The sequence below is a fragment of the Aplidium turbinatum genome, chromosome 6 (genome assembly GCF_918807975.1).
Source record: "Aplidium turbinatum chromosome 6, kaAplTurb1.1, whole genome shotgun sequence".
Taxonomy (NCBI): domain Eukaryota; kingdom Metazoa; phylum Chordata; class Ascidiacea; order Aplousobranchia; family Polyclinidae; genus Aplidium; species Aplidium turbinatum.
The window spans coordinates 6,382,325-6,408,367 of record NC_137477.1 but is presented as its reverse complement, the minus strand read 5'-3'; the positions used below and the strand labels follow the sequence as shown (position 1 = coordinate 6,408,367).

Sequence of the window (26,043 nt, the reverse complement as noted above, 5' to 3'; positions counted from 1 at the left end):
GATTGTGTGTAAGCGAAATGTTGGCAACGTAAAACTTGTAATTTCATCTCTTTCGTCGCCAATAAATCGAGTTAATTTATAGGTAAAATAAATAGCCGCAGGTTTGCAATAAAGATTGGTGTGTTGGGTCAAAACCAAAACTGATGATTGGACTAAATCGTGTGATTGTATCGTAGCTTGATGACATCAAATAACATTTACTCATGATTTGAGACGTCAATACAGTGATGTAGTTTTTTTCGTATAAGCTGCAATTATCCGATGTCGAACAGCTAAAATTTTTAAAACAAGTTTTTAAGATTTAAGTTTATTTCAATTAAGTTCAAAAACACAATTAAACAAAAGATGCAGTTATAATTCATAAATAAACAAAAGATAATCTATAAATGGTTTAAAATCGTGCTTTATAAATCCTTAAAGCAACAAGGATCGGCATTTTAACTAGAAATCTCAGAATGTTTATTTTAACCAAATCACACGTGGCGCTGGTTCGACTCTCTGGGTGTGCGCTTGAGCAACCCATTTCAGGACTGCTCTCCATTCAGCGGCACCTAATTGATGGAATAATTCTCCGGCAACAAGACTTGAACAACAATCGGAAAACTTCACTCTGCCAATATCGGTAACAGGCTCTGCGAAGCTTCTACAAATATGCGAAACTATCAGATATAACCAAACAAGGCTTTGTCAGTCCGAGGATAAAGATTCAAAACCAACCTACAATGCTGGGAGCAAAAATACTTAACCAGACCGTAAAAATGTGCATTCCTCGCAATAAGCACTGACTGGGACTGAATTTTAGTTTCTTCATAATTATCTTGGTAAGCGATATGGCCGAGTAGGAGTAGCCTACAAGGGTTGGCAACCACAAGGCCTCGAACCGCTTTCGGTTCGTGAGGATTTTTTTACCAGGCTGCGCAAAACAAAAACGAAATTGCTACAAAACTTGCAATTTTTTTCTGGATCAACCTGGCTGGTGTTAAAATATAAATTTCGATTTTAGGAATTAGAAACGTTTGCTGCAAAGAATGCTCAAATGAACAAAAAACGTGAGTTTTATAAAGTTTTCAAAAGCAGCAAAACAACAGCGAACAAGACAAAATTACAAAGTGCACTGAACACAATAAACACACTATAGGTGTCATTGACTATCATGATCCCAATCAGGGTCATGGTTAAGGGAAGTAAAGAGAGAAATTGCCCCCGTTCCGAAGTAGTTTTGAATATGCAACCAACTCGTCATTGTCGTCGTGTGAGCGTATGGGGCCGAGGATCTATCCTTTTACCACCCCAGATTCACGATGTTCCCGGACTACACTGGAAGGCTACTAGAGAGCAGCCAGTCTTTGGTTTCATCATCCATGACGCGCAGACCATCCACTCCGTTAGGTGGCTTGAAGATGGAGCAGTCATTGATGATGTAGTCTGCGCTGCGGTCTGTTCCTCGGCACCACATTCACAGTAGGAGAAAGAGGCCACCAACTAATAACAGGCTTGTGAGCTTTTGGAATTAAAGTTTATAAAATGAAGATGTAGGCCTGCCCTACTGTAGCCTATAGTAAGGAGATGATTTTTTTATCAAATTTATGCGGTATTATATATTAAGCCATGCAACACTTTCGCTGCCAACAGTAGTCAGAGGCAGTGATATGCAATTTTGTTGTTTAGCATTAGCCCTACTATAATGGCCAATGTTTGTTTCTACGTAGACCGACTGCGTAGGCTACACCTCAGATCTAATGGGTATGAACATTAGATAAGTGAAACTGAAGCCTACCATTGTCTATTCTTACAGCTGTTTTAGATTTATGTAGGCCTAACTTAAATAGAATTTTACCCCCTATTACAGACAGAGTTTCACAGTTAATTTTGTTTGATAGTAGGCTACTCTCAAAATGTACAATTTTTAAGGGATTTTTTTTCAAAATTTTCTGAAGGAGGCCCCCTAAAAGTGTCGCCTTTGGTGATAGCCCTGTCACCTTTGGTGATAGATCTTCACCGTTGGGCGAAGCCCAATCGAGAACTTCTTCGTTCGAAAGGACGTGGGTTCGACACCGCTCCAGAGCACGCGGCTATGTCTCGGCAAAGACACTTAATGGCAAGCCAAAATAAGGGGAGCAGCTGACTCGAAGACTATATGTCACTTCGCTGCTTCCTGTCGTCTGTTGTATCGCAGTGTAGGCTACTGTATGTTATCGCAATGGGCACAAATAAAAACACGCAGTAGCGTAGCCAGGAATTTTGAAAGGGGGGGGTTTTGACAACCCAGCGGCGGGGGGTCTGGGGGCATCCCCCAGAAAATTTTGAAAAATTACTTTGAATTTGGTGCATTCTGAGAGCATTTTCAACAAAAATGTGGGTATGAATATTCTTGTAAAATGGTGCTGTCCGAATGGCATAGCAAAAGGATAAGATCATGTTTTTTTCGACATTTTTCGGAAATAAAGCTAAGTCTCTGTCTTTTCTTGTTGCTAATTCCTGGCTGAGATGTTTGGTATTGGCAAAACTTGCTCTTTTAATGCAGTTTTGTTTAAAACAGGGATTCCTAAACAAACCGGGATGCGAAACTAACGGATTATCCGCTTAGGATCGTAACAACAGTAGTGCTATCATCAATCATCATGTCGCGGGGTGCGCGCGTGGCGGTGACATGTGATTTTGCCAATAGTAAGCAGATGCTAGACAGCAGTTCACGTTTCGTTGTTCTTATTCACTGCTGTACTGGAAGATTACAAGAATAAATTAAAAGCCATAGAAGATTAGGTAGAACAAGCTAGTTAGTAGCCTACTTGACCAGCACAAAATCAATACCCTAGCAGGTAGGAGGCCTACTATGTACAGATAAGACTACTCATTGCAATTTTAGGAACTGTAACTTGGCCAATTTCAGCAGCTTGAGACAAAAGTTGACTTTAAACTTGACGAAAGTTTAAGCTTGGGTACATTTTACCAGGAAAATTCACCTTAGATCCCATAGAAGGACGTTTTGGATGGTACCGCCAAGCCAATGGAGGTAACTTTTTTATGTCAATAAAGCAGCTTGTCGAAGCGGAGAAGAAAATTCGGACATTGAGTGTTTTGCAACAGCACGGTCTGCTGGCAGCTTCAAGGCTGAATAATGAGGAAGTCATGCCTTCACGGCATGCTAATGGTGGTAGAAAGAGAAGTGCAGACGACCCAGGAGTAAAGTGGTTGACCGAACATTTGCTGATCGTTGCTGTGCATGGACTGGAAGATTTGTTCCAAAATGATGCAAACGTAGCTTTTTATGTTAGTGGCTACATTGCACGCAGCATGACACGCCGACGGAAATGTGAATGCTGCAGAGATCTTTTCATCAAGAGCGAGGATGTCGATGTCCCTCCATTTCCTGATTGTGATTCAGAAGACCATTCCAAATTATTTGAAATGGCAGACCGAGGGGGGTTGTCAGTGCCTTCTGAATTCTGTTTTGCAGTAATTACGCTAGCTGTACAATGTTATACTGCTATCATATTGGATGAAGGTGCCAAATCCAAAACAATGTCAGTTTCTAATCAGCGCTCTGCATGTGTAGCAGCAGTGAAAAATGTTGCACACGAGTGTGTCCATTATTGTGCTATGCTGCGCCAGAATTGCGTAGGATGACAGTGTAATTTTGAACTAATTTTGGAGATAGTTTTTCACTGTTTTGCCAAAGACGAACTCAAACAGCTCAACGCACAAAAACATGAAACACCAGCAGTGATGGCTAGAAAGCTTCGAAAAGCTACGAGTGCCAGCTCCAACAAAACTGCTGCTTAAACCTCTAGGTTTTCATATTCGATTTATTATGTGTTTTTAATATTCTAAGAAGTGGTTTTTCACCCTTATTTGACTATTGAATTATTATTTTTGTAATAGTTTTTGTAATAGTTGGTGTAAAAAAATTGTAATCAACTAATATTGCTTCCAGTCTATGTAATACCAATACTAGTGTTTCTAGAATGTTTGAAACAGAAACTGCAGTAAGTTCTGTATCAGATATATGCTCAAAAACAGTTGCAGCGCTGTTTCGCGTTAGCCCTACTGTTGTTAAGCAGACAAACGGAGTTTCGCATCCCGGTTTGTTTAGGAATCCCTGGTTTAAAATTAGGCAATTTTTTTTAGACTGAAAGCATCATTCTCAATATCGTGACGTCATACGCGTGCCAAAGGGGGGGGTTGTAACCCCCAAAACCCCCCCCTTGGCTACGCCACTGAAAACACGAATATTATTATGAAAAGCCTTCATAAGTAGGCTATGCGAAACTGCAAGAAATAAACTACCAAGGCTTTGTCAGTCCGACCATAGGCGTAGCCAGGGGGGGCGGCGAAAGGGGCCATGGCCCCCCAAATTTTCAAAGATTAGATTCCGAAGTTGAGCCCTTTGTTGAAAATATAATAAAATTTGTAGAAATTTATAACGTCTTTCAAGACATCTGGCTATTAACACCCCTAAGGATTTGTTTTAGACACACAGAAAGACACCAATAAATTTTGAAAATCGTAAATCGCGCAAAATTTACGCGATTTACGTTTCTTTTAACTAATTTGTGGATCAATTTCAGAATGGCTTACTCTGTTGGGTTTTTGTGTAGCCTAGTTATTGAGTTTTTGTTGTTTTCTAATTTTAGCCGCAATTTTTGCCCATTCGTGTGTAAGAGCTACCTTTAATAAGTTAATAGCTGTTTTTCTGCTAATAAATTTCATACAAATATTACCCTAAAAGTGTTTCCAGAAAGCGCTATAATTCATTATTTGAGTGTAAATTTGCAAAAATTTTCCGGGGGAGAATGCCTCCGGACCCCCCTAAAATACGCGTGCCTTCGGCACGCTCTAACCCCCACCACTTTTATTGCTTCCCTTGCTCAACCCACCAGGATACGCCACTGCACATCAGGTGGGGATGGCTTAATCAAACACTTTGTCGTTCTCATCAAACATTTGGCCCCACACAAATTTTTTTTCTGGCTACGCCACTGAGTCCGACCACAAAGATTCAAAACCAAACCAAGCTTTCTCAGTTCGAAGAGACGGATTCTCACAATAAATGACAGCCTGTCATTGAAAAAATCCATGCTTTTCCAGACTGTTTAAACTTGTAAGAACATTTTTATGAAACCTGGTAGGGCATATGCAAATATTGCAAAACGCCCTTTCCATTAGCCTGCATCCCAATGAAGTATTTCGTCATTTATACCGGATATAGCTTGTAACGTAATATCAAGGACTGCTGAAACAATCAGTCGGCTGATGAAAGGCTGCCTTAATACTTCTTGGTACCACACATGAGAAAACTTTATTCACCAAGTACAGCTGAAGTGCAAGCTACCTTTGAAGTGCGCTGTTATAACGTACACGTTCAACTGGCGTAGTTTGATCTGGCCTTTACTCAGCTTACGTAGCTGGGCGTTAAGCTAACGACGCTAAAAAAGGAAAACACCAGTGCACACAGCGATATAGAATTTTGTGTGATCACCTTTATTGCACCATTACCATGGTTAACATAACGAGTAGCATTGCATAGAAATACTATGCATACTTTATGCTGTGAGGACGTTCAAACTGTTGATAACCGAAGTGAGTCTCCGTACTTTTGTCATTGCCTTTTGTTTTACTATCTTCAAGTCGCTCATGTACGAGAAGCCATGTCGAGGGGTGGTATTCCATGTTACGTGCAGACCCCACCGCCTCAGAGCGTTGTCGAGAACTTCTTCGAATGCTCTTAGTCTTCTTAAAACGAATCTCTCGTACCTCATTCTGAAACGGATCTGCACGTAAGCAAAATAAGAGATCGTCATGTGCTCTACTAATGTTAATCTTCCAATATGACAAGGATTATCAACAAGGGTGTACTTCATCTGGCGATGGGGCAAACTTACTATAGCAAGACATACTGAATAACAATTTTCTTGTACAAAATTGTATGAAATTTACCACATCACAGAGTATTTATTTTTTCCATACAACTTATATTGATAGCAAGTTTAAACTGTTTTGCGACCCACAGTGGATGGTCTCGCGACCCAAATTTGGGTCGCGACTCACTATTTGCGGACCCCTGGTATAGGCAAGAGTAAAACGATAGCAAAGATTATAAACCTCTAACATGACAAAACACAATGTATGCATGCAATCAGCCAAAACAATTTGCAAACGGCCTTCTTTTCAATCATAACGTCAATTATATGTACGAGCATACGCGCCGACTTCCGGGGGGGCCGGGGGCGTCGCCCCCGTAAATCAATGGTTGAGGGGCAACAAAAATGGCTATTACAAGTGGTATTTCAAAGATAAAATACTTCGCGAAAGATATTTACATCTTTAACACGGGCAGAATGCTGAAAGCGAAAAGCAGCCTTTGTACGTTGCTCCTGCTCGCAAAACAGCAGCTGATCGCATTGCTTTCTCTGGAACGTGAATTAGGCTACTACTAAGATGCGCACGGCACGTACGCTCGCAGTCCCACACTGCTTATCTTCCCGCGCGTCAGGAGCAACTTCAAATTCAAAAATGTTTATTCTCATTTCACGAGTTATCCAAACGTCCGTTAGTTTTTTGTGACTTCAAACATGAAATCGATTTTAGCAAACTTATCGAGTTGAAACTACGACACAACGAACAATTACGTGAATAAAGAATCAAAGACAAAATGCATTTGTCAAAACTGTCATCCTTGTTTTGCTTTAATAAGCACTTATTGATGTATATATTTTCACAATATATACATTAACAATTATGAGAAAACTGCACTACCGTATTCGATTAAAGACTTTCGATAAAAAACAGAAAACACTTCGCCGTTGTTAACGCTTTGAAGGTAAGTAATTAGCAAAATGAGTGAAACGAGGTTAATAAAACTGGTAGCCGGTTTGCTCTCTGCTTGAGATCATGATTTTTTGCGTTTTATTTCGATAACTTCACTGTCTTGAGCGTTGTTATTCACTCGCACGAAAAGGAAATCAATCGGCTTGTTTTCCAACTATTCCAATTATGAGCTAACAATATCAAAATTTTTACAACTAGGCGCATTGCATGCGTAAAACTAATCCTTTCAAGCAGCGGTTCTAATAAATTCGGTTTGCGACCTAGGTGTCAATATAAACAAGACGGTAAGCTTAATCAAAGACTATTTTAATTGAGTAAAAAGCCTTATGGTTATGACGTCATCACCTTTCTCGCCCCCCCAGTTTTTTTGCAAAGTCGGCGCCTATGTGTACGAGTATTTTTGTTTCGATGAAATAAGCCCAAATCTTCCGTAGCAAGATAACTATCCTCATCATTAACTGTGAAGGAGTAAGGAAAATTGCGATTTATAAAAAGGTTTCGAGGCTTAAAACCAGTGGTTATGACCGACCTGCTTGAGAAAGTAAACGATGCACAGGCGAATGCTTTTAACAATTATGGGCACGAAACCAAAAATTGTCAATTCTAAGGCAATACATTAGTCAAAGGGAGAACAAAAACATGATCGGCTGTATAGCCGAGTGGTGAGAGACCTTGGACGGCGCTCGAAAAGGAACCGGTTCGATACCGCTCAAGAGCATGCGGCTGTGTCTTTGGCAAGACATTTAAAGACATGCCTGAAGGTGGACACGAAGATTGGCTTCCTTGTCTTCCCGTTCACTTAATCTTCAACCACTGGGTGTAAGCCTGGATACAACGAAAAGTATGAACTGGAGACACAACGAAAAGGTTACCTTTTCATGCCTGAACATGTTCCATTACCTTGTCAACCTTTGTTTTAAAGAAAAAAAGAGTGTTAGATACCAAGAATTAAAATCAAATCAGAGCGGATAAGATTCTACTTATACTTGAGAAAAGGCAGCCGCATGTGACCATGGACTAGCTATCTGCCCCCCCCCCCCAAAAAAAAAATCCAGACAAATTAAGGTTTTAAATATAGGCTACTTAACAAAGAAGTATAGTCAATTAGTCATACTGATTGGATTAAACATATTTACTATAGCTAAATTGTCGAGTTTAAAGTTTGACAATGCAAAAAAAAATTTTTTGCACGCCCAAGTGGTTGCTTATTTACACGTCATTATAAGCATAGTATCTCCATCTATCGAATTTATCTAGCATTATAATCGGATTTACAAAGAAGGTAGCCTACTCGATGAATAGTTAATAGTTACCAGAAAGCAGAAACGTTTGCGAACCTTACCGTTCCATTATATCTTGCTTTCTGCAGATATCGTATGGTAAAAGTAACCGGCTGCCATTCCCATTGTTTGACGAGCAAGCACTTAATAGAAGTTGTGCCTTAGTAGCAGGTGAGGCATGACGGAGAAGAAAGCCGATAACATTCGGCAAAGTGCATAGAACGGATTTGGAAAAGACGACGCTGTCACCTGTCCTTAAGTGCAAAAAGCATAAATTTTCGACAATTATATGAAAGATCAATCCCTGGAAGATAGGAATTAGACTATCGGTATTTTTATTCATTTCAAAAACATTGTAGTTTTAAGGTAACTGGCTTCCCCACACTATGACCGTACAAGTCTCCATCAGTTTCATCTCCTTGCAAAATTAATGCCCAGAAATAACAAAATACAAGTCAAAGCAAGAAAGATATATAGAAAGTGACAAAAAAAATAGAATCAACAAAATCAATCTATTTTATTGTTGGTCTCCCCCAGCTCGATATGCTAGATTATAGAATACCCAACTTTATCCATCTCGGTAAGATTACAAGTGAAATCAGTGGAGACCAGTTAGCAATTGGTAAGGTGAAACTAGATCATAACGTTATGATATTCCGAATACAATATCACCGAAATTGCTCAATATAACCTCACAGTTGCCACAACAATTAGTCGTTTTGCATTTCGACCTTTGCCTTTCGGGGTCCACGTCTTTTAGGCGCAGGTCAAATCGGCGCGCACACTGTGGCGTCAGGATATGTAAATCGTAGGTGCGAAGCACTGTGGCGCCCGTTCATTTAGATGCTATTCCTAGTAAAGTCTGCAGATTGTATCAGCTCAGCTTTGGCAAAACCCAGTCGGGGTTTTGACGGAAAACTAAGTTACTCTTCACTTAAAGCCTACCACCGCTTGAATATAGGCTACGGTATATTTTTACTGATGTTTAGTGTAGTTATTATTTGACTTCTATAACTAAAAGTGAACTCAGTCATGTTCGGAAACTTGAATAATTTATTGATAAGGCTTTCGCCGACTCAAACTTGGACTAACAACAAACGGGCGCCACAGTGCTGCGCACCTAAATATCCTGACGCCACAGTGTGCGCGCCTATTTGTGCCAAAAAGACTTGCTCCCAACTTTTGCGCTGTATATTGTATGCGACTTTACGGTGACAATATAAAAGTTACCGCGCGTTGAGCCAATAACCAAACAAAATCTAGGTAGGTTTCTAAAGTAAGCTCTAATGCAAGGCCATACCTATTGGCTGGGAACAAGATCAATGTCGGATACGAAAGTGCTTTGAAAGATAATGGAAGCTCTTCATTTGTTTCTTCGTTGACTTGGTAGATAGTTAAATTTTCGAACTTATCTTTTTTCGATTGCAACGTCATTAAAACATGAGAATATGATGAACATCCTCCACACCACGATGAGTGATAATACACAAGAACATCCTGGAAAAAAAATTAACTCATCGATATTTATCTGAACATGATTATATGCACGTCCAATCGTCCATATGATGATTACGGTAAGTGTGATAAAATTAAGTACTTTTTAACATTAACACTTGCCTCAGCAAATAAAAATAGGTAAGTACTTCAAGTTCACGCTTACTGATACACTTGCTGAAGCTTACGGCTTAAAACTTCCATTTGGGTAAAATTTCTGTTTCATAACAACCATTACGGTACCTTACAACAGATATCATTAGGAAGCAAAAATAGAAAACGTTCAGTTCTGTGTGGGGTTATACGTGAAACTATGCATGAGAAAGAAGTTTCCGACCAACTTTTAAAACTTTCACGAAAGCTCAGCGCAATCTAACATGCATTGTTTCAATGAGATATTTTCAATGCATTGTTTTGTAAACGTACTTTTGAACTTTGGAGAACAGTGGTTTTAAAACTACTGGAAGAAACTGGAGGTATAGTGACAAACGCGTCAGTTGAATCGCCGCTTGGAAATCTTTTGAGCTCTTCGTTTCTTGTGTGTCGAGTGGGTTCAAGCCGTCCATTGGTGAAATTTAAAACAAACTGCTCTGCAACATAGTTCAAGTCAAGCGAAAAACGACTAGAACGTTTCGTCATTTGAACAAAAAACAGCCCAAAATGCAAAAGTAAACTTGAGTAAGTAACAAATTGCATATCAGCTCTAAAGTAGAAAACAAAAAAGTTTGCTGAGACATGACTTTACTTTCTATTAGGTTCATTTTTTTTCATTGGCAGTTTAAAAAACAATGTGATCATGACAAATGCACTCAGAAATGTACAAAAAAAAAACACAAATGTATTTAGATGTGATTAAAGTCGAGGACACAGAGTTATGTTGAAAGCGTTCGATAGGCCTATTCTTCTTCATTTAATATCGTATGCTCAGCCAAATATTGCTAAATCCGGTGATGCTGCATGGTTTTGTATGTTCATGGCAGAACAAAGCGAATTCTTCATCAAAGCTCTAAGATTCATGAACGTACCAGACGCAATTATTGCACAACTCTAATGATTCAGAAATAACACTGCAAGCATAGGCGCCGACTTTGCAAAAAACCTTGGGGGGCGAGAAAGGTGATGACGTCATAACCATAAGGCTTTTTACTCAATTAAAATAGTCTTTGATTAAGCTTACCGTCTTGTTTATATTGACATCTAGGTCGCAAACCGAATTTATTAGAACCGCTGCTTGAAAGGATTAGTTTTACGCATGCAATGCGCCTAGTTGTAAAAATTTTGATATTGTTAGCTCATAATTGGAATACAGTAGTTGGAAAACAAGCCGATTGATTTCCTTTTCGTGCGAGTGAATAACAACGCTCAAGACAGTGAAGTTATCGAAATAAAACGCAAAAAATCATGATCTCAAGCAGAGTGGAAACCCGCTACCAGTTTTATTAACCTCGTTTCGCTCATTTTGCTAATTACTTACCTTCAAAGCGTTAACAACGGCGAAGTGTTTTCTGTTTTTTATCGAAAGTCTTTAATCGAATACGGTAGTGCAGTTTTCTCATAATTGTTGATGTATATATTGTGAAAATATATACATCAATAAGTGCTTATTAAAGCAAAACAAGGATGACAGTTTTGACAAATGCATTTTGTCTTTGATTCTTTATTCACGTAATTGTTCGTTGTGTCGTAGTTTCAACTCGATAAGTTTGCTAAAATCGTTTTTATGTTTGAAGTCACAAAAAACTAACGGACGTTTGGATAACACGTGAAATGAGAATAAACATTTTTGAATTTGAAGTTGCTCCTGACGCGCGGGAAGATAAGCAGTGTGGGACTGTGAGCGTGCGTGCCTTGCGCATATCAGTAGTAATTCACGTTCCAGAGAAAGCAATGCGATCAGCTGCTGTTTTGCGAGCAGGAGCAACGTACAAAGGCTGCTTTTCGCTTTCAGCATTCTGCCCGTTTAAATGATGTAAATATCTTTCGCGAAGTATTTTATCTTTGAAACACCACTTGTAATAGCCATTTTTGTTGCCCCTCAACCATTGATTTACGGGGGGGCGACGCCCCCCGGAAGTCGGCGCGTATGACTGCAAGCATGCATTGAAAAGCTATGAAATCTTTTACTGCATTGCAATCCACTCAGCAGTACACAAATTTACATTCTTTGTACAGACAACTCACCCAAGTTCGTCTCTGTGAAGTCCACATTCATGACATATTTTTCTTCATTCTGCAAGTCTACTATCACAGTAAAAGGAACAGTTGAAGTCGGACTAGAAAACCCTAAAGCTTCAGCCATTCCTATTGTCAGGTTCCAATCCAACGCGGCAAAGCGAAGTGTTTGGTTCGTGTGATGCGCCAAACCATTAATAGAGGTATATGTGGTGTTTGCATCATGGAACGTTATTTGAGCGTTTTGAAGTGAGCAAATTTCTAAGCGGCTTCTCTGGATGTCGTACAAGGAAGTGGTGGACTTACAACACCCCCCGGAGGGTAAAAGTGTCCTAATAGGTTTCATCCGAAACTGTTTAATCATCATATCAGCAAGTTCACATTTTGGTGATGAGTTGAATACATTTCCACTTCTAAGACAGACGCTGTAAGTGGGATTCCCAGTGAAAGATTGGCAACAGTGACAGTGTAGCTCCCTGAGTTCATTGTATTTTATTGCAATTCTATTAATCTGAAAATAGACAGAAATATAGCTATGAACATTGAGTAAGTAAATACAACCATAAAAAGCTGACAAATTAAAGCCAGAAGGATTACAACTTCAACCCAAGGACGACTGAATGCTAAGCACATCGTTCTTTCTAGGTTGACAAAAACGTAAAAGCCAAAGAATATTATCCATGCCGAAGTTAAATTTTCCAGAAGCCTTAAAATCAGATAAAAATTTCAAAATTACCAAGTTTAGTGAATATGATGCTTTTTGCATCGTCATTGAAAATGTTATGCTGATTCTTGCGAGGTGGTAAACCTTATAAGGTACAAGGTAGCCTATATTGTCAAGAATTTCCTGGAATAAGGATTTGTTAGTAGACTAATACTCGTTTAAACAGTTCTGATAGTGTAGGTAGGTAGCTGAGAGTGTCTGACTGACGCTCCAAAGGTCGTTAGTTCGAAACTCATGAAGGACATCTGTGTAATTGCAACATGTTTCATGACATGCTTGAAACCAGACTGAAAAAAAGACCGTCTGGTCTGCCTAATCTAGGTCTTCAATGACCAGACAGGAACTTGGATGTACCAAACAAATATCATATCAAAAAAATAAATTCTTATTTTGCAACGTATTTTTAATAGTGACTTCTTGGTGACACATAGACGTCATACCATTTGAAGCTGTTCCATATCGAACATGAATACCACAAGAGAGGGCCCGTCATTTAAAACTTTATGTAGCTTGTTGGACTTCTCTCCAACCGGAAAAATTTGTTGACGTGCCTGCAAGAATACAGCATAGCACAACTTTGCAAACGAAAATAAGCCATAGGATTAATCGACATTAAACCCACGCGATACTGATCCAAGTTGGGACAATAGCTAGATGATGGGCAGCCGTAAACGTTTTGTTTTTTCTTTTGTAGCATAATAAGTGCAATTTTTTTTAATTTCATTTAGTTATGAACTTATGAGACATGTTTCACAACGTAATCTCTCTAATAAAATTTTATTCAAAATGCAAACAAACAATGCTTTACCCATGTAGTCTTTTTCAACATACAACAAAATTTAACATACCGAATTACCGGTAGCCTACATATATTTATTATCTGGACAGCCTGATTTTAACTGTTCTCTAAACAGTCAATCGCTTCTGTAATGATATAAATATATATGTTTTTAAAGATGTACACTACTTACGACTTGCTGGCTCAGTGCCCATTTCACAACCTCATCAGGTGTAGTGTTTCTTTGCAAACGAAATTCTTGAACACCATAAGTATGGCTTATTGCTTGATCAAACATCTTCAAGACTTTATGCTTCATCTCCAACTCACTAGACAACTTTCTGCTTAGAACCAGTCCAAACTGGACAAAACTGGATGGATCTACAACATAAAACATTTTCTCAGTACAAAAACAGGAATTCGTTGCTGTGATAAACGTTAAGCAGCAGACCACGCGTATACACAAACAAAATTGTTTTGAATGAAAAAAATGCTCTAACTCAGGGATGAAAACACAACATTTATGAGCACAAAAATACAGACAGATGCAGTTACAAGGCAATACAGTTGCATGTTGATTGTGCAAAGCTGTTTCATTTTCTTGCTCCTGTTCTGACTATTCACTTAAATATGATAGCACAGTGTCCACTGCCAGTGTACACTGTATAATACAGATTAAAATATACTTCAATGGCAGCTATACATGATAACAATGTCAACTATATGATATTACTTTTAATGACAACTTACAGTTTTCAAGTGAAATTAATGCAATCTCAATGTATCTTCTTATAAACATCACTGTCGCTGCAGGAGAACAATAAGACCCAATCACTGATACCTAAAAAACAGAACAAAACTTGAAAGGTTTTGAAGGTATTAAAACCTTAGAATTGGTCACAGCGGTAAACCATAATCTCTTCGTGGGAAAATTGTAACATAAAGTTCCCGGATCCGTTCGTCTGCATGCAATGACCGAAAAAGAAACACTTCTCGAAACGTCTATTCAAACTTGTATTTCTGTAAAATTAGCCCGCGGCTATCGAAATCGAGATGCAACGCCGTACACCTCTAAAAAACTGTCACTACAGAACAAACTACTTAGATAAAAGACGGAAAATTTGTCCAGCTAGCAAGCACCAAGCAAACAGTTAAACTTGCGACTGACTTCCAACAAACAATTTTACGAATGACTAGAATAATTTGCGATATCTCAAATGCACGTACACAGTAACTGTGACGCAATAATGAAAGACATTGTCACGCAATTCAAACCCGTGTTCAAAGCGGCTGATGCAATATTTCATCAGGTCTTACGAACGATGGTGCAATATTTGGACATTTTCTAGCAATTTCCATGACGTAAGATGCCAGCTAGGTTAAGTAGACCATAACGGTTTTTATATGACGTTTGATTTGGTGAAAATTGTCGGGAACAAGAATGACTTCATGTATGTAACACACCAACAGCATACATTATATACAAACATTAGATGCTTTAAAAGCTACTTAGCCTATGTATTGGTAGTCTACTTCATAATGTAGAAACCTTTTTACCTGATTACTTTTAAGAAATAAGGCAACGTTTTCACTTGTTCCTAAATAAACTACAGGTTGCAACGCCTTTATTAGAAATCTTCTGTAATATTGAAACAGGTGTGGTCCATTGTACTGGATTGGACGTTTGCAGCTGCACATAAAAAAAGTATATAGAATATGCAGGTTAAAATAAACTAGCAACTGGAAATAACATTAAGTTAATATATATGTTGTAAAAAATTAAGATTGCAATGAAAATGAAAAAAAGAATTCAAGATCTGCTGATTTCATTCAAACATTAAAGCACATCAGTTTCTCAGCGAGACAAAACTTCACTGGTCTGATAACAGATTCTTAGCCACAAACACACCAGTATCTTTACTAAAAAGTGCATGAAAAGTCCACATAACCAGACAACAACCAATTCAATTTTCAAACACATCTTTTCTTTATAGAATTACTATTTGAATCTTTTCAATGTGACATTGAGTTGTACACAATTCAACACTTTGACTTTGCCGTTTCATCAGCAACATCATACCTTTGATGGTGTAAATACAATCTTGGAAAATTTAACTCAGCAGATTTCCCCCTACACTCTCCTTTAATCCACCAACAGTTGATGGCAATAAATGAAACCTGTTTGAAATACCGCAAGTTTATTTATTTATTTTTTTAAAAACAAGTTTAATTGATATTGGGTATAATGTAAAACTAAATACAATACTATCCCCTATAACATAGAACAATACATAGTTTTATAACCTGCATAAACAGTTTGTGCTAAAATCAAATTGTGTTGTTTGAATGATTTTAGGAACATAATGTTCCAGCCTTTACCAGTGATAAACACAGTTGCACAGCAAGTCAGATGGACTCACAAGATGTTTCTAAGAACCACAATGTCAGTCCACCAAATAGTTTAGTTGGTAAAAAAGCTATTTTGTGGACTCAGTTAATTAAGCACATTTGAAACACATGGTTTAACAGTTAAATAAAGATAAAACTTGCCTCATTATGAAACTTCTTTGCTGCTTTAATAAAATGTGCTGCAGCTTCTATTGAAGAATGGCACCATGGTGCATAATAAAACACAAAAGATACTTCTGATTGTTGCAACAAGAAGTCTCTTTGTCTCAAACAACCAGAGTGAATTTCATGAACAAAATCTGTCACATTAAATATAGGTTGTGGCGGAGGAGATGGAAGAGTTTTCAATACGCCATTTGCACTGTAAAGGTCAATGAATCAATGATTTATAATACTGTTACCAAAGAAATAAAGAGGCCAGGATATAGTTGCAGATACTAAACTAAATCTACATTTTGGCATCTTTATTTTTTAATCAGATCAGTCAGGCGTTGTAATCATTTTGCTCCTAAATATTTTTATCCAAGTTTTAAAATAATGCACTTAAGTTTCTGGGAGCTGGTGTACAAGTCTCTGCCATGGTAAACAATACCATGCAGGCCTCGAAATTTGTACTTTTTTCCGGCGGTCAAGCATGTCCTACCGGACTGGCCCTTTCAGCGGACATTTAATATCTCAACCGGACATATTTTTTGCATGTAGGTTTTGCACAAAATCACACTATCAGTATTGTGTAGTCGTGTTTGTAGAAGAAGATTTTCTGCCACAGAATAACTCTGTAATGGTTGATGGCTTAATTAACCGACCCTGAAGTATACTGGAGCAGATTGCTTGCAAATAAATCAGTGCGTTAATGACAGTCGTGTAATGACGCAATAAACACAATTGAAAACAACAATCCACATTTCCTTATTATAAAAGCAACTACGATCACTTATTCCGTGGTTTTCGCGTTATAGAATCGTTGTGCCAAGCGATCACTGCTGGCGCAGTGCAGAAATTCTATTTCTATCAGTATCAGCGTGAATAAGGTCGCCACATTCGCCTAAGCACGTGCGGAACCCAGCTGAGACTTGCTTCTCTGTGACGTTTCTTTTTAACAAACGATCAATGTAACGCAATAATCCTCATTGTTAAAATTAGAATACATATTCTGCCGAAAAGTTCAGACAACTTTATTTCAAGGTAACATTGCAAGGCGTTGAAATGATGTAAAAATGGCTACTTTTTGCCATCAGCTCGTTAACCACGCCACTCTAATGTGATGTTTAAAGCAATTGCCTATACCAGTGGTTCTCAAACTTTTTTTTGTTGCGACGCCTCTGGAAAAGTTTTCTGGACTTGCGACGCACCAGCAAATAAAAGTTAATGAGGAAACTTATTATTAAAGTTTTGCTTGGTGATACAACAACAAAAAGCAATGCATATTATTTAATGTGACGTGTGGGCTTGGTTGTTTTTACAAAGTTCATTAAATCTTGGGAGAATTTTTGAAATTGCCACCCGCATTTTTCTTTCAGTGTTTATTGGTGATCGAAGTTTGCTTTTTATCACCGCCAAGGCAGAAAATCCTGCTTCACATAAATATGATGTGACAAATGGGATAATAATTCGTAGTGCTTTCTTCACCAAAGCTGGATAATCGCCATTCATTGAAATCCAGAAATTTGCCGGATTTCCTGAATTAAACATCCTTTTCAGGGAATTGTCACAAGAAAGGTTAATGTAGGCTTCTTTTTCTTGTGCAGTAAAAGACAGTGGAGTAGGTTGGACGAAAGGATCACGAATCCATTCGTAGTTTGATAAATTTTTCGGAAAGTATTTTGCAAATTTCGACTCGAGCTTGGACAAATGTTGCCCAAATATGCTTCACAAATTTGAAGGCAGCGTCATACTTTTCTTTTCAAGCAAATTGGACAAGAAAGTGAAGTATCGAGAGCTTCCATACAGGTTTGTTATATCTTCCTTCCACAATAGCAGCTTTTTAACGAATGCTGCAATTTTATCTGAAATGTCATTTTTATTCGGCCCTTGCATAGAAATGTTCAGTTTGGCGAAGATATCACACAAGTAAAGTAAGCCAATTTCAATAAAAATTGTTCTGAGCTAAACAATCTGCAAGTGGATTATTTTCTTGCTGCAAAAAAGCCTGAAGTTCATCCACCAATTCGTAAAAGCGTTCAAAGAATTTTCTAAGCGAAAGCCACCTGGATGAAAATTAAAAGAGCAAACTCCGATGCGCTGCATTCATTTCTCCACAAAGTTTTTTGAAAACTCTTGACTTCAGTGGGCGTGTTTTAATGAAGTTAACAACTTTGATGACAACTGAAACTGCTAATCAAAGGATTAACCTCATCTTTATAAGATAAACTGAATTCAGCTACGAAACGAAACTCTTCTGCGACGCCCTTGGAAAATTGCAACGACGCACCAGGGCGTCGCGACGCACAGTTTGAGAACTACTGGCCTATACTATTATTGTTTCAGCTCCGTATTTGTTTGCGTTAAACAAACAATTGTAACAATTCAAATTTAAAATATATTTTGCTGCATTAGCTCTATTTTTGTCAAGAATTTTGCGGCGGTCATTTATGACCGACCAATGAGTCAGCTTCAGCAGACATTCGAGGTCATTCCGGAGGTCATGTCCGCCGGATATTTCGAGGCCTGCCATGACATCATAGACAGGAATCGACCAAGACACATGAGTTGAAGCAGTCTTCGAAATTAGCCTCGGCAATCGGCAATTGCCGAGGCAAATGAAAGAATGGCACATTAGCCTCGGCAATAAAAATGCCGAGGCCACACGAGCGCTGGTAAGGACCACAAGGTTACAAAAATAACCCTAATTTTCTCAGACCACACCATCCTAGGAGGTTGATTCAATCTTACTATTGCTTGATGTTTTTATTTGGGTTACTTTCTACTTTGCCGGCGCTAATAGAAATATCACCCTATTTGCATTGATTCAACGCCAGTAGACGTCAAATTATTGTAAGCATTTACTCCTTATCGCGCTTCGCCTTCCGTTATCTCGTCCAGCTATATCAGAAACGATCACGCCGCTTTCACAACGAACCACACAACATCAACAGACGTCGAATACATGTAAGTAATAGGTTAACGCGTTAACCTTTAGAGTGAGCTTTGTTAATTGCGGTTTGTCAATTCTTGCTACAAATCAGCTGCCGAGAAACATATTAGTGTAGTATTTTGCAAAATTTGTAAAGAATTTTATCACGGAAACAAATCGGAATTAGAAAAGCTACAGGGCCCAGTTAAAAAAGTAGTACAAAATTGGATAAATAGTACTTCGACAGTAAAGAAAAGTAATGCTTCCGATCATATGACATCGCGCGTTCATGAACGGGCAGTTTTGCGTCTTCAAGCGTCTTAAAAAATGACGTCGTTGTCATTTCTTATTGGGCGTTGTTGTTACGCAATACAACCGGTCGGGAAAATTAAATCGATTTGTGCTGACTCGAACGTTTATCGCTACGTTTGGTATTATTACATCACAACAAATCAAACAATGTGGTCTTGATAGACTACTGTGTTATATTTTTCGCTTCTCGTTTTACATGTTGTGGTAGCCTACAATTTTTTCGTAATAAACGTTCACAGCAATTGCCGAGGCAATTTCAACTTTTGCCGTTTGGCCTCGGCAACGTTTTTGCCAAAGTAAAAGTATGCTAATTTCGAAGACTGTTGAAGTGTGTAAACAGTACAGCAAAATTAAAGTAGTTTCACCCTATACAGAATGTTTGGTTGATTTCTGTGTATGATGTCATGGTATTTTTGGGTGCAACCTAGTTCGTACCCTGAACAGTTTGTACCCTTAGTTCGTACCCTGAAAAGATCAAGAGAAAAAATTAAAAAAGCCGAAGTCACTGATCACAGTTTAGCACAAAGCCGAAGTCGCTGATCGGAGTTTCCGCAAACAACTCGAGGGTTAGGGTTAGCGGAAACTGCGGAAAAATATTTGCGGAAACTGCGATCAACGAGGGTTAGGGTTAGAGAGCATAGATTACTCGATGGTTAGGGTAAGCTGAAACTGCGGATAAATGTTTGCGGAAACTGCGATCAGCGATGGTTAGGGTTAGAACTAGGGATATGGTTAGAGCATAGATTACTCTATGGTTAGAGTTAGGGTAAAGGTTAGCGGAAACTGCAGAAAAATGTTTGCGGAAACTGCGATCAGCGAGGGTTAGGGTTAGAGCATAGATTACTCTAAGGGTAAGCGGAAACTGCGGTTAGCGGAAACTACGGAAAAATGTATGCGGAAACTGGGATCAGCGAGGGTTAGAGCATAGATTAGTCTATGGTTAGAGTTAGGGTTAGCGGAAAGTGCAGAAAAATGTTTGCGGAAACTGCGATCAGCGAGGGTTAGCGGAAACTGCGATCAGCGACTTCGGCTTTGTGCTATCTTTCTCTTGATCTTTTCAGGGTACGAACTAGGTTGCATCCGGTATTTTTTACCAGGGCAGAGACTCCAGTTTCTGATTGACAAAATGTCGCAATAAAAGCAGATTATCACCTTATACATCTTGTGATGGTTCAGCTAAGTTTGCACTAGAAGAACAAATATCATGTAATTTAACTAAATGCCTGGTGAACAGCCTCATTCATTTTTAAAGTTGAACATGTTTAGTTGTTCAAACAATAAAGACATTAATAAACATTTTGCGATTACTAAGTCAATTTTTACCCCTACAGCACCTTATACAGAAAATGTAGACTATTTGCCTTCACAATCTGAAACAAAACTTTATGGGATGAACGAGCAATATATACCGGTAATATCCATCAATGAACCCAAGTATAATATATGAATTGTTTATCTACCATATCAGACTAACTTACCTATCCCAAATACGGAAGACCATATACACAACAAAAATGGAGAAAATGGTAACATTGGACTTTTGTTTCATTTTTGTTATTATCTTTCCTATTGCATCACCAACACCCATACCAGTACATGTGAACTGCAACAAATACACCCAACTTGGGCAGCAAGGATTCAAGATGAAACCTTGATCCAGCAGTTCTGTTGGGTTCTTTCAGAAGCAGTCATTAGATAAACTGCAGTTAACTCGCCAAATTGTAGGCTTACAAAAACAAAACAGTGTGACTGCAGCTAAACCATACCGTATCTAGCAAAAACGAAGATTGCATCACTTTTCGGAAAATTACAATTTGCTAGCCTAGTGGCCACGTCATAGTAAACAATGGATAATTAAACTACTTCAGAGTATGAATTGGTGTTTTTACAAATAAATTGTCGCAATGATTTATAATATAGCTGCCCAATTTCGTTTATAAGTCAATCAAACCATCACGTATCAACAGATCGTCAGACCTTCAAGAAAAAAATTTGGTGGTCAAAATAATTTTCACAAACCTTGAAATTTCCGCACTCACCATTCGGTGATTCTTCAAGCGTAAACAATATTGAATAATTTTCCCACGTTTGCATAGTTTATTTTATTTTTTTAAGTGAAAAAGACCAAACATTCTAGCGATGCATGGCGCGTCAAAATCATCTGACACATTTCCAAGTAAATAAAACAAGTACTAAAGATTATTTCAAGATTTAATCTGCAAATTTTGTTTCTTTAATTGTTCAGTGTAGGTATTGTGCTCACTTTGCAAAGTGTTTTTCACAACCGAATTCATATTCTTAGCTAAAACAAAGCTTATGGAAACGATTATTTCTGCAGTTTCAGTTTTGTGCCTGAAACTGGACTAACTGTTCATCCAAGTCAGTATCCGGCTTTTGAATAATCTGTTTTTCTAGTATCAGGCTTTATCGGCAGGCAACAACATTTCAACAATCGAAAAATTCATTCTGTCAATCTCGGTAACCGGCCCTGCATCAAAAGCCCCTATGCATGCAACCAGTAGCGTACCTAGGGTATGGCAGGCATGGCTCGAGCCATGGGCGCCACATTGATAGGGGCGCAAAAATTGGTTGGTAGAAATTAAAATTTGTGACTTACAATTTCTTAAAAATTTAATTTGCGCCCAATAGGCTACAAAGATCGAAAACGAGTCTCTTTTTTACTGTAGCCATTGCTAAACAATGGAATTGTGACGTTGCAAAAGCAACATTGTGCCTCTCCTGGCTCATTTTGCGTTCAGTCAGCAATTGGAAGTTTAGTAAAGTCGCTAAGCAACGAGTAGTTGAAGCTTAAGTGTTGTCCGCCCCGATAGCTCAATGGTCACGCGGCGCAAGTTCGACTCTCGGGGTGTGCGCTTGAGCAACGTATTTCAGGACTGCTCTCCATTCAGCGGCACCTAGTGAATGGAATAATTCCCCGCCAGCAATACTTCAACAATCGGAAAACTTCACTCTGCCAATCTTGGTAACCGGCCCTGCGTTAAGAGCCTCTACAAGTAGGCTATGCGAAACTACTACAAATAACCAATCAAGGCTTTGCCAGTCCGGGGATAAAGATTAAAAAAGAACAGCTTAGAAGTAGCACCAGAACTTACTTATTCATTTTTATAAAAATTTATAAATCTAATGTGTTGTAGGCTATGCCTTGAATTTGGCCTGACCAGAGCACTCAGTCTGTTACGGTATGTGAAGAAATTAGCATTAAAGTATTATTGAGCCTATAAGCGTGATTATATGAAATTTTGAGACCATGAATTAGGCTAGGTATGATTTATTTTTACGTGCTGTGCTGGCACTGCCTAGCACATTGCAGTCTGAAGTTTTGAGGTTCATTCACAACTTCACAAGCTGTGCTTTATGAATATACGGTAGGCTACCGTACTTTTATCTAACTTCCTAAAGTTAGCAAACGGATAAAAAGAACTCAATTCGTAGTAGAACACACCAATGTTGGGATTGGGAATGATTCGCTATCAGTTTCTTCAATCTTTAGTTACCATACAACCCAACGGTCACAAAACCCGTCGACGCGCCAACAAATGTCGGCGACAAATTAAATTAATTAATATTAGTTTTTGAAAAAATCTGCCGGACTTGGGTTGTTTTATTTTTATCCAAAGTTATCCAACAAAAATACTCGTATCTATAGGTTGGTCACCGCCGGTCGCATCAACACAGCGCTCTATTGAGATGAATTTTAAGTAGACCTATAGCTACGTAAAAAACTATGAAAACATTTTTTCCATGTAGGCCTATAAGTTATATTATGATTATAGACCAAGCTTATTTTTAAATTTAACTTTTATTTACCCTTTTTAATTCCAAATAATAATTATAAAATAATTATAATTTATAAGACACAAAGCGCAGCATTCTATCAAAATGATTAGCTCCGCAGACAGAACAAAACTTCTACGACGAAACAATCTCACGTGACTGCCTTTGAACATAATAAAACGGCAATAACACATTTATTCTTTTCGTGATTTGTTCATAAAAGACTTGTATGCAATTTTTAACTTGATTGTTAAAAAGGGCGCACATTTAAACTTTGCCATGGGCGCCATTTTGCATAGGTACGCCACTGCATGCAACTACCAGGAATAACCTATCAAAGGCTTTGTCAATCCCAGGATAAAGATCAGGCGTCAACGTGCTGTTCTGCCATCTGCTACACGCAACCATGCTGAGATATCCACCAAAGCAGCGGTTAAAATCAAGAAAGCCATTTGTACGCGCTGCACAAGACCTTCTGGCAGCCTCTGGTGGAAGCCCTAGCAAACAGTGGTGCCACGCCGCATAGTGTGAACAATGGTCAAGCAGCACATCCCCACTTCGCCAAGTAGGCTAGGCTATTCAGATCCCCGCCCGAGAACCAGCTGGGCCATGGCCTCTCTAGACTTGCCTCATCAAAGCGTAACCGTTTGCTCACTGGTGTTGGACGCTATGGTGCAGACATGTTGCGCTGGGGCTTGGCAGAGAGTACTGCTTGTGAGTGTGGTGAAATACAGACGGCAGGTCGGCAGCCCACATTATCAAAATTTGCCGGCTATACAGACCACCTCATGGTATGGAAGGCCTAGTTTCTATCGATGACGACACCAGGCAGTGGCTAACCAACGGTTGCCCTGACATATAGCGACAACACAAGAGAAGAAGTCTAAAAAAAACTTGCCTAATTTTAAACGAAACTGCATTAAAAGAGTGAGTTTTGCCAATACCAAACATTCAAACATCTCAGCCAGGAATTAGCAACAAGAAAACATAGAGACTTAATTAGCTTTATTTCCGAAAAATGCCGAAGAAAACATGGTCTTATCCTCTTGCTATGCCACCTGACAGCACCATTTTACAGGAATATTCATACCCACATTTTTGTTGAAAATGCTCCCAGAATGCACCAAATTCAAAGCAATTTTTCAAAATTTTCTGGGGGAAGGCCCCAGACCCCCGCCGCTGGATGTCTCCTTAGGCAAAAACGCCGCCGGGTTTCGCCCGCCGGTTGTCAACCCCCCCCCCCTTTTCAAAATTCCTGGCTACGCTACTGTCAATGCCCCCCCCTTGAGAAAATCCTGCGTACGCCACTGCACCTACGTTTTATAAATACATTACATTCGCCACAACCCTAAATAAGTCGCGCATAATCCTGGTCAATAGGTGATTGTGAGGGTACAATGTCGTTGTGTGACGACACAAACGTGCGTTGATATTTTGCTTTTGTTGCTAGCAATTTCTCCGTTTTGAAGGCACTTTCTCCGTTATGAAGCGATTAAAAAGCGACACACATGGAACAGAATGGCTGATGAAACCCTGGATGCCTGCTTACCTCTGTCGACCACTGAATTTAAACCAGAGATCGACACTTTTTGCAAAAGCAAAAAACAATAAATTGTTTTGATTTGCTAATTTGTTGACGTGTTATGTATCGTATATTTTTTACTAGCTGAAAATCACTTTTTGAGTAGCAAGCAGAGATTAAAAAGTGAGTTAGGCGTGCAGCAAAACATTAGGTCGATCAGAACATCAAACTCAGTCCTTTCATTGCAACTGTATTTTGTCAGCGACAAGATTTGTTAATGTTCATAGCCTGCGAACAGCAAGAATGTAGCTAAAACAGATCGAAATGTATAGAAAAGAAGTTCAAAATCGCAACCTAGTTAAGTTTTTATTTAACAACGTTTCTACTTTCAGCAACGCGTTATCATTTCTCACTGTGCGGCCCGTAAAGTTTTTCTCAGACCCTAATGTGGCCCTTCACGTTCGCAGTCTTGGGCCACCCTGGGCTAGGCTCATGGGCGCCGATTCCTATAGGACAGTGGGGACATGTCCCCACCATCTTTTTACATGTCCCCACCATCTTTTTACATTATTTTTGGAACGTAAAAGGGAAAATATTAACCGAATGTCACAATTGTATCAGTCAGACATTTAAAATATATTGAAAGGAGGGGACAACATTTTTGTTTTATGCGAGGAAGCCCCAACCGTAGTAGAAATTTTTATTAGGCGGAGAATCCCTGGTGTAACTCGCAAATTGTATTTGTTTTGGTTACGTCAGGGCCACACAGTGCAGAGTTTTAGAATTGCTTAGAAAGAGTCGTACAAGCATGTGGTGCAATAAGTTTAGCTTGTGTTACTTTTGTATAAGAAAAAAGCTTTTTTTTTTCAGTTATTATTACATTGAGGTTAAGAGCTGCTGAAACGTCTTTTCCCGATTTGGCAAAAAATTGTATATAGGCCAAATCAGCAGTTGGAAGGCTGGCAGGCAGCTTTTTTTTAATTGAAAAAACTCTTACAATTTACCCAATTTTAAAAGACTTGTCACGTTTCAAATCGTCTTCAGTATGGACATGGCCATGGTCAACCTCCTAAACTTCAAACACCATAGGCATAGACGATCGATCGGTCAGAGTATTTTGCAGTCATTGACAGCTCGCAGCAAAATCTTACTGACTATCTCAAGTCGACCGATCTTGAGCACTACGAAATTCTACAAGAATCACTCTTTAGTGGAAAGCTACAATCACATTTGGTAGACGATTATCCTGAGTTCTTTGACACAGAGTCCCTTGCACAAGATTTTCGAATGATATTCAAGAAGATGCCATCCGCTGTTCGGCAAATGTTTCCGCAAGTGGAACTTTTGCTCAAAACACCAGCCAGCTCGTGTTCAGCTGAACGGTCATTTTCAACTTTGCGACGTATCAAAAATTTGTTACGATCTACCATGACACAGAAACGGCCAAATCATGCAATGGTCTGCCATGTGCACAACAAAGTTTTGAAGTCGATCAACCTTCATTGCCTCTCCAAAGACTTCGTTTTTAATTCGCTGGAGACTTGTTGCCGAGTTGCAGTGTTTGGACTTCTGCTGTCCAATGCTGACACTGACAATTAAAATACATCGCATTAGACTTGTAGCCTATCTACTGTATTCGTTTGATTGTTGAACAGA

General features: G+C 38.9%; 1 protein-coding gene across 9 annotated transcripts; it reads right to left on the bottom strand.

Annotated features, from left to right (window-relative positions):
- Positions 1-5,456: 5,456 nt before the first annotated feature.
- On the bottom strand, positions 5,457-20,831 carry LOC145771981 (thioredoxin domain-containing protein 11-like). 9 transcript variants are annotated; one of them, XM_082583771.1, is made up of 13 exons: positions 20,549-20,831; positions 15,827-16,046; positions 15,357-15,454; positions 14,834-14,966; positions 14,027-14,117; positions 13,470-13,657; positions 12,939-13,049; positions 11,784-12,285; positions 10,029-10,192; positions 9,409-9,605; positions 8,166-8,362; positions 7,701-7,737; positions 5,630-5,760 (listed from the first exon to the last, which is right to left on the bottom strand). In XM_082583771.1, exons 1-11 carry the CDS (start codon positions 20,656-20,658, stop codon positions 8,167-8,169), a joined length of 2,010 nt encoding a protein of 669 aa, XP_082439897.1. In that variant the 5' UTR covers positions 20,659-20,831; the 3' UTR covers positions 5,630-5,760; positions 7,701-7,737; position 8,166. The 9 variants fall into 9 exon arrangements, with proteins under 9 accessions (XP_082439891.1, XP_082439893.1, XP_082439897.1 ...); XM_082583769.1 differs by having other exon boundaries at positions 8,171-8,362; XM_082583768.1 differs by having other exon boundaries at positions 5,634-5,771; positions 8,171-8,362.
- Positions 20,832-26,043: the final 5,212 nt, after the last annotated feature.